The 16,291-nt window shown below is 40.9% G+C and overlaps 1 protein-coding gene across 16 annotated transcripts in view; it reads left to right on the top strand.

Moving 5' to 3' along the window:
• The window catches only part of rims2a (regulating synaptic membrane exocytosis 2a), a 183,664-nt gene that overhangs the window by 128,363 nt on the left and 39,010 nt on the right, over positions 1 to 16,291 (top strand). For 3 of the 16 annotated variants that reach the window (XM_028579473.1, XM_028579472.1, XM_028579482.1), the window contains 5 exons: positions 509 to 520; positions 7,686 to 7,709; positions 10,932 to 11,032; positions 15,366 to 15,371; positions 15,430 to 15,596. The exons of 10 other annotated variants lie outside the window; for them this stretch is intronic. In XM_028579473.1, coding sequence (XP_028435274.1) covers positions 509 to 520; positions 7,686 to 7,709; positions 10,932 to 11,032; positions 15,366 to 15,371; positions 15,430 to 15,596 — 310 coding nt within the window. The remainder of the gene's footprint in view (positions 1 to 508; positions 521 to 7,685; positions 7,710 to 10,931; positions 11,033 to 15,365; positions 15,372 to 15,429; positions 15,597 to 16,291) is intronic. 3 more of the 16 variants (XM_028579487.1, XM_028579489.1, XM_028579481.1) reach the window with 2 other exon arrangements.

The raw sequence follows: 16,291 nt of genomic DNA, 5'->3' as shown, positions 1-16,291 counted from the left end.
TATATATATATATATATATATATATATATATATTATCTTCCTTGCTCTCTCCTTTGCCCTCTCTCTCTCAGTCCTGCCCTTCTTCTGTATCTGTGCCATCTTTTTTATCCCTCTGAAGCTCTCTCTGTCTGGACCTCTGCGTTGCTTCTTGTATCGCCTTTTTCCTCTTTATTCCTGCTCCTATCTCTCTTTCTACTTTTTCTCTTTGTCAGGCAGTTTGTCCTTTCTCACTCCTCTTTTTCTCTCTCTCCTTCTGTCTTTGCATTTCTATCTCTCACGCTCTCTCTACTATGCCTTTCAGGACAGTGTGTGGACAGTGGGGGTATTGATCTGACCTTGTGCTGTTGCTCCCACAGAGCCGTATGGCACTCAGCTTTTGTAATGCAAATGTCTGTGTGTGTGTGTGTGTGTGTGTGTGTATGTGTGTGTGTGTGTGTGTGTGGGTCTGTGTGTGTGTGTGTCGTATTATGGACTGGATCCATGTTACTGCCCCTGTCTGATTACAGAGAAGAGCTGGACTGTTGATAATCCTGCGATTGTTTTGTCTCGCTGCTGTGCTTCAAAGTTTAGTCATACCTCATACTGGCACTTACCTAATTGTCTCATATGTTATCTGTTCATGTATGGCGACTCCTAAGAGGGAACAGGGGAGGAGCTTGGGGCACCTGAACCCCAAAACGGTCGCCCAGGTGTGTTTATCGCTACAGAAACAACCTTTAACCAATCCTGAAGCAATGTGATTTTTTTCTCTCCATTTTCTTGAAATATGTGAAATATGTTTCATTTTTCCTGTAAAAAGAAAACTGTTGATGAAGAGTTCAAAAAAGAACTCCATGTTTATTCACAATGGATATATTATAAGTACAAGCTCTGTTAAGAGTTAGGACCTTGTGTGGTTTTTGGATGCGAGCAATGTACAGTATGTGTTGATCTACAGTACATTCATCCACAGGCTTGAATGAACGGCCAGACTGTTGGCAGAAACTGGAGTTCCCCGCAGTTTCCACTCCCTACTTTCCCATCTGTTTATGTGGCATGCTTCTGTCCTTTGACTGCGTGGTACTATTACTCAACACTGCCGTAGCTGAAGTGCTGACTGACTTAGTGGATACAGTGTAAGATTTCTAAAAAAACAAAGCCACATTCTCTTTTTAAACTGTCTATAATGATTGTGCTCTGCGTGATACTCTACAGGCCAAATTCTGCTGTAAGAGGGTTTTATGTTGCATTACGAGTATAGTAATACACGCATGGTAAAATTAACCACACATTGTTGTGTTTGCGTGTGGATCTGTGGCTGTATGTGCGTCTGTGTGTGAGCACATACAGTGTGAGTTGCCATATTAATGTGACTTCCAGAACCAGTAGAGGGTTTCAAAGCTCCACCATTTCATGAGCCTCCATTTGTCTCTTTACTAGCAGCAGACTGCGAGGACAAACCCCAAGGCCCGCCGGTAAATGGGAGGAAAGGCAAGTCCTCTAAAGAGTGTGATGGCGTGACTTTGCTGTGTGGGCTTTTTCGGTCAACACACAAGTTCTTCATGTGTGACATTCGCTAGCGTCTCTGTGATTCTCAATGCTTTTTCTACTCATGGGGACTCTTCCTCCTGTTATTGCCAGAGCACTAGGGATGTAACGATACAGTCAAGTCACGATTTGAGACAATTCGCGTTTTAAAAGTTCACAATACGATTTTCTCACGATTCTTTTAACAGAATGAGCTGCAGACAAATGACTGCAAAAAAAACCTTTATTTATATAAACTGTGCAAAACAACAGATGTGTCTTCTTATCAAAAGTGCAATTGAAATTGTATTTTATCTGAAATAAAAACAATTATAATAAAGAAACTAGTTTTTAAAACAAATCCCACATCAAAATAATTAAATAAATAGAAAAGAAATCTATTCAAATAAATCAACTAATAAGATGTAGTGATGTCTGAAAGCAAACAAGGTGTTTAAAAATTACATTGTGATTAATTTTTTTATTTCTAGCGGTTATAATCTTTACACATTTATATATTGATTTTTAATGGATTCACGATGCATCGTTACATCCTTACCAAGCACGTGAATATAGTCAAACTTCCCTTCATCCACATTTCCCCGATGATATAGAGTGTGGTTAATTTCTATTGAGCTGGTTCGGAGTGATCATATTAGAGAGTTGGATGTAGCTGAAGCTGATGTTAATATGTACCGAGTGCTGTGGTTGTGCTGTTCTGTCCCTCTCTGGCTCCAGTACGGCCCCAGATCTGCCGTCTACTTTAATAGAAATTAATTCTGCGCAGCTCCACCTCCCAAAGAATGTACTTTCAATTTCCATTGTGAAATGGCTAATCATTTTAATTAGACATGGATTATCAAACACGGCCAAAAAATAAGTGAAATTGAATTGCATCTCAACAAATAATAACTAAGTGTAGTATTTCCTGAATTCTGTGCTTTGTACTTTGCTGTAGAAGTACTGCAGAGTCTGATCTCTTTTTAGAAGCGTTTGGACTGTTACCTCTGTTGGCCAGCAGATGGAGCAAAGTTCATTAGCTTTGACGAGGAGCTGTCCATGATTTCAGTGCTGAAGTGGCAAAGAAGTCTTTTTCTTTCCTACCAATCTTTACACTGGCCTCTGTTATCACTGCAAAAGATAGGCATCATGGTTGTTAATATGTGTATTAAAAGGTAATGATATCAAAATAATTCTTTATTGCACGTTTTGTGCAGGATCTTAGATAATCCAAGGTCCTTAAGATTCCAGCAGTGTACAAACCAGTGTGTGTGTGTGTGTGTGTGTGTGTGTGTGTGTGTGTGTGTGTGTGTGTGTGTGTGTGTGTGTGTGTGTGTGTGTGTGTGTGTGTGTGTGTGTGTGTGTGTGTGTGTGTGTGTATATATATATACACACATGTGTCTTGCTGTAGAGGTGACATGGGAGGACCAGCAACGAGGGCTGAATGGCTCTTTGTCTGATGGAGGGACACAGCCACACCCCTCCCTCACTGACACAGGTTGGTTGGTGTGGGCGTGGGTTTGTGACACTTTTAAAAGCTATATTTCACTTTGATAGAGTATTTTTGGCTTTTTTTCCATCAATTGTATGAGTCCATGAACAGGAATTTGAAAAAGGCCTCAGAGCCGAAATGTCATCAGAATAAACAGAGACATGCATTTGGAGAGTGTGCAACACTTTCTTATTTTCAAGTCTACCTCCAGTAAGTAAGTAAAGTTTATTTATGAAGCACTTCACAGGCAAAATAAATAAATATATTAAAACAAATCGATAATCATAAAAAGCACAATAAATCACAGTAATCAGCACCTCACTACAACCCTTGGTGTGCGTTACTTTTCTATATTATCCATGAACAGTAACCAACTCACTACCTTACACCAAACAGAAAAAGGTATGCTGCCACCTGTCTGTTAGTGCATCACGGTGAGGAGGCGGAGCCTCATCATGGTTTAACCAATAGCAATTCTTGAAATGAAACCTCTTCTTTCAGAATGTCATAGGACACCCAAACAAATGCTGCTTATGGTCCATGTTGTCAAGGCTGTATGGATGAAGTGTTTTTTTATGGCCTTGTGGTAAGTTTGTTGTCCCACATAACTATTATAATTCCAGAAAAATAAAATTTTGAGAAGCACCTGATTCAGATGCATACTGCTGGAAGATGTGCAGAGAGCTCCGTTTTTTTAAGTTTTGACAATCTTTAAGAAGAGTTCACAAGCATAGGAGTTTAAACAGAATATTGGAGGACAGCTTTTTAAAATGTCCTCCAAGATAATGTCTCTCCACCTACTGTTGTGTAGTATTATTGTGCTGTATGTTTAATGTTAGATAACATCCAATGTCATGGCTGTGTTTTAATGTTTTGGAGAAGCCAAAGTCAAATTTCACCAAGGTGGACAATAAAATCTAATGTCATCTAATCTAATCTAATCTAATCTAATCTAATCTTGTGTACCGTAAATAAGAGTGAAATTCTTCACGTGAACAGTGTTTACTGCAGAGCAAGAAAGTATAATCAGTTGTTTCTCATTCATGGACTCATATAAAGGTATGCATCTACAAAATCTAAACAATATTCTACCAAAGTGATCCGTCATTGAAGAGTTTTTCCGTGCTGTCTTTCCGTCTGTGTGGACTCTTATCAGATGGATTACAGCCTCACCAAAGTCAGACCTGGACAATGCACACTAGAAGCTGGGTGTTAGAAAAATATAAAAAGAATTAGGAAATATATAATACAAGGAGAGCTTGTTTTATATATTTTGCGTAGGCCAGCAGAATGATTGTAAATGGTGATCAAGATGATGGGGTTGCCCGGGTCGGCCTCTGGATGGCGTCCTTCTGTTTTCCTGTCTCTCCCCCCTTGGTGTGGTTTTGCAGTGCAGCATGGAGCTGATGTTTCTGTAGATACTCTGATCTCTGCATCATCACTTAGCATTTGGAAACAGATTTAGATTGGATTCTGTAAAGCCCAGCACATTTTACTACCCCTAACAAAGAAAAAAAGTGTCTTGGCACTAGCTTAGGGCATCGAGTACCGGTTCCAACTTGGAATTGCTTCAAAAATTATTATTCCAGTGGAATCGTTTCTTTACTGGAATCGTTTTGAATTTGATCATCGGTTCCAAATTTAAGTTTGGGTTTCCAGGCGCTTGTCTTGTTGCAGCCATGGAGCACAGTAAGCGGCGCTGTAAAGTCTGACTTTATTTTATGTTGATAAAGCTCATTTAAACTGTGAATCACCATATCTGTGAAATAAGCATGTGACCCGTTTCAACTCCACCACTCAAAGAATCGGAATCGATAAGAACCGGAATCGGAATTGAAATCAGAATTGTTAATATCAAAACGTTGCCCTACCCTACTTGGCACAGTGTCATCCTTAATGTAATGAAGTTAAGTTTGATGAAATGCTGTCATCCCTGGATGTACTGCAGGATGAAATGTGTTGCTAAGGTCATGACACCACCAGAGGTGCTGTGTTTGCTGTATTGGCTTAATGTGCTTCCATGGAAACACATCATCACTTCCCATTCAATTAAGCCTTCTTTAATGTACCTGTTATGTCACTCCATGTTATGTTATGCCCACATGCTATGCTGTGGTGGCTGTAGATGCAACTTATTTTCAGTGGTGGAAGAAGTATTCAGATCCTTTACTTAAGTCGAAGTACTAATACCACACTATACAAATACTCTGTTACAAGTAAAAGTCCTGCATTGAAAATGTTACTTAAGTAGAAGTATGTAAGTATCATCAGAAAAATGTAATGAAAATATTAAGAGTGAAAAATCCTCCCATTTTAGAAACTGGAAACAATCCGACGGTTCTGTATTTAATGGTCTGATCATCTCAGCCTTTGTATTGTTGGGTAGTTTCATTTATAATAAAACATTGTATTTAGTAAACTGTATGTGTTTTGTGTGCAAACATCTTAATTTGTAAAGTAACTATTCACTAAACCTGCCAGATGAATGTAGTGGAGTAAAAAGTTCAATATTTCTCTCTGAAATGTAGTGTAGTAGAAGTAGAAAGTGGCATGAAAAGAAAAGACTCAAGTTAAGTACTTAAGTGCTCAAATTTGTACTTCAGTACAGTACTCGAGTAAATGTACTTAGTTACATTCCACCACTGCTTACTTTAAACACGCTACGTGTCTGCAATTACTTATTCTGTGAACACATTTACTGTTTTTTATATATATATATATATATATATATATATATATATTTTTGTGTCAGTGTGACACAGTGACTTTAAAAGCTTTAACTGAGAAATAAAATATGTCGCTAAAGAACTGCGTGCAGTGTTAGTGTTGTGTGCAATCAAGGCACTGTGCGGGGGGTCAGACGTGGCTGGTAACCCTCTGCCTCCCACTGGCTGAGATTGAAGCTGTAATGAACTTTCAGCCAGTGTGGTCCTCAGTCAGTCTCTTAGGGCCAGTTTATGCTTTTGCGTTAAATTGACGCCGGGGGGTATGTTCGTAGGTACGTGGATATACAGACCCTACGCCGGACGGTCGTGGCAGCGCACGTTGCTCGGTCGTGACTTGGTAGCGTTGCATTTCCCCCGACTCATCTCCTGGTTCTCCTTCTCCATAAACACCATGAGATCAAGGAGAGGGTTAACTTCTCCTGCTCCAGATTTCCCACCGTGGTCAGAAAGAACAGGGGAGACTCTTTGTTTCTCTCACTAGGACTCTAGAGTCGGTTCTCGCTCTGAAGCTAATCCCCGTCACTCTCTCACTCGTTCTACCACACACTCCCCACGTGCACACACATGACGGCCCTGCTATTCTCTTAAAGAGATTGACGCACACACCAGCGTACAAGTATAAACTTCAGGCCACATAGGCTACGGCGAAAGCTCTGTGGGGAGCCTCCGCAGAAGCATGAATCCTGCTTTACGCTCTCAGTCCCCTCCTCAACAGCAGTGGACAAAGAGCCATCTCCATGATATAGAACATGAGCTCCATTTTGTTTTTATTTACTGGGGAATATAAAGAGGAGGAAGGAAGGAAGGAAGATAAAAACGGAAATGGTGATGCACAAAGACTGCTTTGACTGTTCACATGAGAAACATTTAAGTTAGCCTTAACTTGTAGACAGTCTGGGAAATAAGAAATGGGCCAAATGTCTGGCATGATACGGGAATATGTATTTAATATCAGGGCAGGTGAGCTCACTTTTAGCATCACCATGTATGATTGTTTGCAACTCTGTGCTTAAATTGCTGTTGTGTCTGCACCTGGGGTCTGTAGTCTTTGAATAATTTGTCATTAAAAGGCTGATGGGTTAAATATGAGATGTTAAGACCACACAGTATTAACCCACAGGCCACAGGAGATTTTTCCACACTGACTTGTTCTGGTTTTTCACTTCCATCTCTGTCTGAATATACCACTCTCCTATCCTGATGACCTACATGATGCAGCTGAAGTAAGGAGAGAGAAAAAACTCTCTTGACTATCGTTTGACTCTCTAATGAGATGGTGTTAGCTGCCACAAAGAGATGAAAGCTGTTGAGGTGGATGTCTCACGTTGTCTTTTTATTCATGTGACACTTTATTATTCACCCAAATGGAGTACTAATTGAGCTAAATTCAAATTCTGTGTAAGGGGTTATGAAAAAGAAGTCTGATCGGAGTGGGCTTCTTTTGCCCTCCCGGCTGTCACTGTTAGTTTTGTTGTGTTCAGACTCCTGGACATGGATTAGACAGGGAGGTCGGAGAACAGGAATGATAGAATGGCGGACAAGGGGTGGGGGAGGGGGCAGCCGGGCTCTGAGGAGGGGTTACTGTACAGACGCAGCTGATTACAAACTGTGTGTTGTACAAACCAAACAGTGTTGAACCCGCGATCTGTCCACGGTCCAAGAGTGGTTGCTTACACGGGATCCAAACACACGTAGAGAACGTGAAAGAGAAATTAGGGTACGGCGCCTAGGTAGCTCACCTGTTAGAGCAGGCGCCCATGTATAGAGGTTTACTCGTTGACACAGTGGCCACAGGTTCGAGTCCGACCTGTGGCCCTTTGCTGCAGGTCACTCCCCCTCTCTTTACCCTTTCATGTCTTTGCTGTCCTATTCAAATAAAGGCCTAAAATTCCCAAAAATCCAGAGTCTCAGCAGGCTGAGTGGATGGAAAGAAGGACATGAAAATATGTAACGCCTCAAAGCAAGCAGAGGCAGATACTGTAGTTGTGTGTGTGTGTGTGTGTGCCTGCGTGCGTGCATGCGTGTATTCAACGTGCACCCTTGCACTCTACTCAGGTTACGTCGGTATTTGTGTCAATTTTCACGATTTTTTGCTAAAACTTTGTGAGGCACTGTACAGTAGTCGGCTCTCTCTTTTGTGTGCTCGCTGCTCCGTGCTTTCAGTTTTCAGTTTTTCCTTTCTTTTACGTTATTTTTCCAGGCTGTCCCCCACAGTTGCCTCATGCAGACCCAAGTGACATACACTTCTCCTTTTACCCTCCTTTCCTCTCCCCCCCCCCCCCTCTCCCTGCCTCTCCTCAGCGGTCTCGAGTTTCTACCTGGTCGGGCGCATTAACATCTCTTTACTGTTTCAGCTCTTTTTCCTTTAAAGCACAGAACCTCACCTTCCCAACCTCTCCCCCTTCTCCTCCCTTCTAATCTCTAATAACCAAACTCTTATAGCCTCTGCCTCAGCCTCAGCCTCTCCTTTTGACTTCTCACTGTGCCCATGGTGGAGTTTGTGTGTTCTTGGTGTACTCTATGATTTTCTTTGTGTGTCGTGTCGTACTGTTGTCGTGTTGTGTCCCTCCCTCCCTCCCGACCCCTCCATCCTCTTCCTCCAAAACTGGCATACTCTGTTATCATGGTGATGGGGTCACTCTCCTTCCTTCCTCCCTACCCTTCGTACATCCTCTTACATCCATCTTCCTCTCCTCTGTCTGTGTCTGTCCATTCTGTAATGTGATCCCAGAAGACACGGACTCACCAGGTTGGACGAACTCAGGTCTGTCCCTTCTTCTTCCTCTTCTTCACCTTTCTTTTCTGACTCAGCCTCCTCTTCCTCTTCTTCTTCTTCTTCTTCTTCTTCTTCTTCTTCTTCTTCTTCTTCATCTCCTTCTTTTATTCATTCTGTCCCTCTTCCTGGCTTGCCCTCCCCACCCACCCACCCACCTCCCCTCATCTCTTTCCCCTGCTTTGCTCACCTTCATTCTCTTAATTGTTCCGTAGATGACGCTTCTGGCTTCTTTGTCATTTCTTCTTATTTTGCTGCAGATAGACTGTGTCTGTCATGGTCATGGTCATGGTCATGCCACTGTGGTTTTTTTGCAACAGGTCTTGACATGAGATCATGTGATTTTCTGTCTAGAGAAAAACTTGCTGTCAAAGTATGTCAGCATGATCTCCTTATTTGGATTACTCTCTGTAGGCACATTTTCATCATTTACTTAAATTGATTTTGTTGTCCTAATTAAGTATAATTGTGTGAGTTTCATCATGAGAGTCACATAAATGGGTTTGTTTTTAATTAGCTGGTTCTAGTTCAGCCCATTTGCTTTGAGATGATTCAATGACTGACATTCAGGACGTGAAGTCAGTTTTATACGTTTGACAGAACCAGGCTAGCTGTTATGTTGTGCAAAGCTCAGCTAACCGGCTGCTGACTCCAGCTACATATTCAGCATACAGACATGAAAGTGGTATCAATCTTCTCATCAAACTCTCGGCAAGAAAAACACATTTTTTCCTGTATAAAAGGCTAGCAGTTCCTTCACTATTCCTCTGATTTGGCTGTAAAGACCCTTAAATCACAGAAAGGCTGAAAGCTGCAGCTTTAACCTTTAACCCAGTGAGCTAAAGTCACCACACTTTTCAAACCACACTGTAACTTAAAAAGCAGCATCACTCCAATAGCTGAACAAGTTTTTAGGTACACAGATGTGGTGTGCCATTACACGCTGTTTCCCGAATGCCTCCTACATAGAATAACCCTTTCCTTGTCATATAGAGAAAACTAAAGACATAGAAGTGTGTGGGTTGTGAAATGTTACAGAAGCAGTGTAGTAATGGTAAACAATTAACCAAGAGAGACAGAGAAATCACGTTTGCCTCATGATTGCAGTCATTCGTTTGCTCTCAGCTTGTATGGCTTTTCTTTGTTTGTGTGTGTGTATTTATGTGAAGCTTATAGGGCATTCTGTATGTGCGCATGGCACTTGTATTACATGCACATTCATCTACACTTCATCATTGCCATCATATGACACAAAGTAGAGACAGAGACCAAGTGGCGAGAAAGTAGATTAGGGTATGAGCAGGGAAGTCATCATTTGGTGGTGGTTGTTTTTCGCAGAGAAGAACACCTGTAGCAGTTTCAGCAGAAAGTATTTGTTGAGGTATTACTTTGCTGTTTTATTTTCTATTTAGGTACATACAATGTGCATAGTTCTTATGCAGTGGCTTATTACCTCCAGCAGATCAAGGGTTAAGCATCTGTATTGATTATGGCGTGATGTTTCTATAGTGCAAATTGCACTTGCAGCAAGAAAACAAAGCTCAGTGCTTCAATTGAATTTAAAAGGAGATGAGATGGGCAAACAGGATGATGGGATGATTTTGCAAAGCACTGAAGTTAGAAAAAAAGCCTTTCAGTTTGAGCTAAGCTAATTAGTTGGATCATTCAGGATTCAGGATTGGCAATTATTGAGAATCTTGTGTAAAATGTGGTGGAGGTCGTACTTTTTTATAGTGTAATATAAGTAGGGGCTGCACAATATATCGTTTTTTTCTTTTTTTATTGTTATCGCGATATCAACTTGTGCAATAAACACACCGCAAAAGACTGCGACATACAGCAAAAGAGATTTTTTGATTTAGTTGAATGCGTATATCAGTAGAAAGTAGAAAAAAAATGTAATTGTCATTCTTTTTTGTGTGTGGCGCCTTTTATATTCAGTTCAACCTGTACACTTTAGTATCCGTTTTATTTATCACAAGTAATGTCGTTATTGGGATATTCAACAATGTTCTCACACATTGCATATTTTCCTCATATTGTGCAGCTCTAGTATAAGTGTCCAATGTTTCTATACTATGAAGCAGGAGTCGATACATTTTGTTATTTGATTATTATTCAGTCAATTAAAAAGAGCATTTTGTTCCAAATATTCCATATGGTTAAATGAGTCTGGAATTGTGATGACAGGTAGCTGTTTGATATGAAATGCAGCTCACTTTTACTTGTCAGTACTTTCTGTTTATGTTTTTTTGTTCCTTTGTTTAATACAGCCGACCATTCAGCTTTATCCCATTAGATCTGTCCTTGTCATAGCTCATGGCTCATAGCACAGCAGAAGCTTGTCTCTCACCATAACAGTGTGTATGTCCCTCCATCAGGCCTTCCACACTGCATCAGCCCCCCTCTGACAGTCTGCTGTCTCTGTGCTTAGGTATGGACATGGAGGAGAGGACCAGGCAGATGAAGCTGAAGATGAACAAGTACAAGCAGGGAGCGGGCTCCGACTCCAGGCTGGAGCAGGACTACCACAAGGTACAAAAAACCTGTCCAGATATGCTGAATTGCACTCCAGATTCACAGAAAAAGACATGTCCCTACAGTATACTGTTTGCATGGTTGCACTGTGCATAGGCCATATGGCACACTTTGCATGAGGTCAACCAATCAACATGATACTGCGCATGTGCACTGATGTTTGCATAGTGTAAGTCACACAAAAAAACATACCCAAACAGGTAAACACTCAAGTCAGTTCAAAGGTCGGAAATAACTGAGTTATGCTGGGTTTGCACAAGCGGCTTTAATAACGGCAGAGCGGAGCGATTCAGTTCAATCCCAATGACAACAGCGGTACGAGCAAAGTCAGCTGATGGCGGCGAAAGAGCCAGGATGTTTACCGCTCTCCCAAAGTTGACTTTGAGTCAACTTTTGCAGATGGGTAACAAACGAGAGGGCAGACTCACGAAGGTGCCTCCAGTATATTTTCCCGTGTATACACACATGCTATATTTACCATTCCATGAAAATCAAATGAATGTGATTTTCCCATAGCCTACTTTATGATACGTCTCCGTATGACTACAGGGATGTTAACAGCTAGCTTGGCAGGTTTGCCCAGGCAGTTGATATTCTGGGTGAGTTTTTATATATATATTTGTTTTAATAATAGCGTTGTAGTGACCGTAGCATTGTAGAAATGACAAATAATAGCTAGCAATACATACCGTTATTTGAACTAAACTGAACACAGCGGTTTAAGCGGTAAGGTGTGTGACTGGAGTAGAAACCAAATAGCTACCAAATAGTTTGCGATAGGCCAGATAGAAACGGATTGAAACCGTTTAACACCAACAACAAATTGTTTGCAAAATGTGTACACCGGCGGCATCATGTTGGGGTGACAGTTCCACTTGGAATCCGCTACGCGTGCCCGAGACAGCAGAGTTTCAGTTGAAAAAGCTGCCTGTGGAAACCCAACGTCAGCGGTGGAATGTAACTAAGTACATTTACTCAAGTACTGTACATAAGTACACAGGGTACTGTACTTTCCTTGAGTCTTTTCTTTCATGCCACTTTCTACTTCTACTCCGCTACATTTCAGAGAGAAATATTGGACTTTTTACTTTTTAATCTGTTACAGCTTTAGTTATTTTACAAATTAAGTTGTTTGCTCACAAAACACATGTAGTTACATGTAGTATGAAATAGATGTTTTATTATAAAGTAAACTACCCAACAATAGACAGGCCTACAAGTCCAGCTGAGATGATAAAACGATTAAACAGTTGATGACACAACGGTTTGGATTGTTTCCACTTTCTGCATTGAGTACTTTTACTTTTAATACTTTATTTTCCTAATGATACTTACATACTTTTACTTAAGTCACAATATATACTGGACTTTTACTTGTAACAGAGTATTTCTACAGTGTGGTATTAGTACTTTTACTTAAGTAAAAGGTCTGAATACTTCTTCACCTCTGCCCAACGTTAGTTTCAATTACTGCTTAGTGATAGTGAGTTATGTGTTTTGCTTTGACATTTAAATGAAAAAATACATTTGAAAAACTTGGCAGCATACCTTCCCATAAATAATGTCTCGGGATAATTCCCAGATATTCAACCGTTTTTGTAGGATTTTTTATAATATTTATAATAATAATAATAATAATAATAATAATAATAATAATAAGTCATGTTTACAGGAAGGTCTGTGGATTGTCCGGAGTAACTGGGACATTTCTGGAAACACACACTGCTTTTCAAATGTCATTCTTCAGTGCTTTGAGTCATACAAACAAATGCAGATACCTCCAAATCTTAGCACATAAAAATAACTTTTTTTGCGAGTTAGAGTAAGTGAGCAAATGCTTTTTTTCTCTTTGTCATTTGGGTGAACTGAGCCTTTACGCCTTGTGCTGTTAATCCGAGGAATGTGACAGTGAGTGTGTGCAGAGTCAAGTGTTTACTACTGTGTTCTGGGGAGGGCCTGACCATGTTTAGAGAGCTGGGCCTGGCGTCCCGCTGCAGTCTGGGCCAAGCCGTACAACACAAAGCCTCCCCGTCCAGCTTTCCTTGTAAGTCTGTGGTATGACAACTATTGCAGTTGGAGAAGCCAGTGTGTGTGCTAGGTGTCTAAAAAAAACAGATTCAACTGTGAGGAGTCCTTTTCTGTTGAACATTATCCTATTTGGAAGTGCCATTGGTCATTAAAGAAGACTTCTGAGCTCTTGCTCCTAAACACTTACTGTAACACTCAGTCCAGGTTCTCATATAGTAAACCTTCCACAAAACATACACAAAGGATATTATATAAACATTTTCTTGAACCAGCAAAACACACTTCACGTGTCAAAAGTAAAATTAACTATTGTGTATTCTATTGTTGGATTATTATTACAGCTTGGCCTCCCATGTTGCTGCTCGCCGCTTTCTCAAGAACGACTTATCCAAACAACTTTCCACTCGACACTGCGCTACCTTGGGTCCTGAGCAATACACGGGCCATGACATAGTTGCGTCCCCTAGCTAGAGTATACATTTGCTAACAGCTATCTATTTGGGACCATGCTATTTCCTGGAAAGTTATATCAATGGTGCTTGAAATGTCTTGAAACATCTCTGGTCTCTCTTTCCTCATCTGTTCTTGAATGTACTGTAGCGAGCGACTGAGCTTTAGCTGTACCCAGCATGCCGTTTGGCGGTCTAACAGTTAACAGGGGTCCCGTCTCAATAAACTAGACAGTGTGTACATAACACACTGCTAATAATAAATATATCCCATAGAGCTCAAGAGCTCGCACTCAACACTGCACTTCCGTGGGTCCCTAAACAATACACCCGCCAAGTGTGAAGTTGATCAGATGAATGCTTGTCGAGAAAATAGACTTCTTCCATTTTAGTTAGATATGCTCACATGGTTCATATTCATAAATAAGGTGGTGTTTATTTAAACTGCTGATTACACAGACGTCCAGGAAACCCTGGCAGAGGAGTAGAAGTATAACGTAGTTTTAATTGGAAATGCTTGTGAAAAAGTACAAGCATCTCAAACAAGTATGTTTTCTCTGTAGTCCTCTGAGAGCTAAACTAATACGTCTACATTATTCACATTCATCAGCCCACTTCTGCAGCAGAGCTTATCTTGATCAAAACTACTTGTCCTTTAAAAAGCTGAAGGCATGAGAGCAGTGTTGCACTTAAAGTTCATACCTTTTGTCACTTTTATAAGTTTACATAGTGTCTTATTTTATGTTAACTGAGTATCTACTCTACACAGTCTTGTATAAAGCACTTGAAAGCAATACTTGAGTAAAAGTACAAGTATCTTAACCAGAAAATAACTTTGGTAGAAGTTAAAGGTGCTGTAGGTAGGATTGTGAAGATCCAGGACTCAGCCAAAACATTTGAACATCGACAACTTCTCAGTCCCTCCCCCCTTTCCGCTAAAGCCCAAAACGGTCTCCTAAGCCCCTCCCCCCACAAGGGAGAATGAATGTGTCTGCATGAGCAGTGATTGACACGCAGTTAGACACCCCCCCTGGCCCTGATTGGTGCATCTGAACAGGGAGCGGTGGATTTTTGCAAATCGCACTACAGGCTGTAGGTGGAGCCAGAGGAGCTGGATTTATTTTTAAATGACCTGCTTCATGTAGTTCTACTGTAACATAGGGTCAGTTTCAGCAAATATGACAGAAAGGTAGTTTTATAAAGCGTACCTACTGCACCTCTAAAGTCACTTTTTAGAATATTACTTGAGTAAAAGTCTTAAAGTATCTGATATTTACTGTACTTAAGTATTAGAACTAAAAGTAAAAATAAAAAAACCTTTTGATTATGGCCAAAGGTGTGTAACGTTATCTTCACCACCACTGTCGTCGGGGTGGTCATCGTCTGTTACCATGGCGGCAGATCCTGCACCAGGTGCTTCCATGACACTATCAGTCATTATGCTTCCTCCTCTTCTTCTTTAGTTTTGGCAACAAGCAGGCATCAGGTCACCAACTGGAATGGAGCGTGCATTATCTTGGCAATCTAGGAGCAATGATTCACCAAACCTGCTTTTTTTTCCCAGTGTAACACATTTCTTCTGATTTTATTTTGTAGTAACGAGTAACTAAGATGCTTAGGGGAAATGTAGTGGAGTAAAAGTAACAGTTTCCAGATATATAAATAACAAAGTAAAGTACAGAAACGGGAAAATTCTACTTAAGTACAGCAACAGTATTTGTACTTTGTTACATTATAACACTGACTCTACAAGAACAACAACAGCAGGAATAATCACATTTGAAAAGAGCATGGATTTAAAAGAAATAGTTGGACTTGTGTTTGTCAAAAGATCCGCACAAGTCATGCACCAGAAATATGTTTTTTTGTGTTATAAGAAATCACCATTATATTGTATTGTTTTTGTCCTCTCTGCAGCGTTCGGGCAGAGATCCACGGGGCTCAGATAACCTGTCGGCCAAGTCCTCGGACAGTGATGTAAGCGACGTGTCCGCTGTCTCGAGAACCAGCAGTGCCTCTCGGTTCAGCAGCACGAGCTACATGTCTGTCCAATCAGAAAGGCCGCAAGGAAACCGCAAAATCCGGTAGGCTGATGTCCACACATCAGTGAACTTTGTCTCTCTCTTTGCACTCATCAAGCTGTTATCAGGAATGGACAGATCCCCCTCAGCTGTGAACTTGTCTTTCCATATATGTTGCCAAGTCCAGACGTTTTCAGCTTTGAAAAGGTTTGCGACTGGTTAAACTTAAAGAGGAAAATGCACCACCTAGCACTGTGTGTCATTTTCTCACTGTGATGAGTTCAGGTTTGGCTCCGTTCTAGAAACATCTGGAACCAAATGGCTGAACTCTGCTCATTCAGGCCATGGGGGAAGTTTGTCCATATCTGGCAACACACATGGAAACATAAAACACACACATTTCATCTTTTCAGCTGTTGTCTCATATCAAAGCAAAAAGAAAAAAATCATTTGCATGGTGCTTTGCTGTAAGTCTACATTTCTGTTTTCTGTTAATTTTGAATCAGTCTGCTTTTGATCTTGGCTGCACTGTCTCTCTGTGTTTGTCTCTCTTTCTCTTGTTGTTGACAATATTCATGCGTTTGTTTGGTTTTCTTTTCTGCTTTGCATGTGCTGCACCCTTGCTTCTGTCTCCATCTTCAGCCAGTTGCGATCAAGGAGCCAGTCTTGCGAGGGGGATGAGCAGTTAGGAGACGTGCTAGAGGCGGAGGGGGTGGGTGGGGGAGGACGAGCAGGGGAAGGGCGGAGAGCGAGTAAAG

The sequence above is a fragment of the Perca flavescens genome, chromosome 6, assembly GCF_004354835.1.
Source record: "Perca flavescens isolate YP-PL-M2 chromosome 6, PFLA_1.0, whole genome shotgun sequence".
In the NCBI taxonomy this organism is placed as follows: domain Eukaryota; kingdom Metazoa; phylum Chordata; class Actinopteri; order Perciformes; family Percidae; genus Perca; species Perca flavescens.
This window is presented reverse-complemented; position numbering and strand designations above follow the sequence as displayed.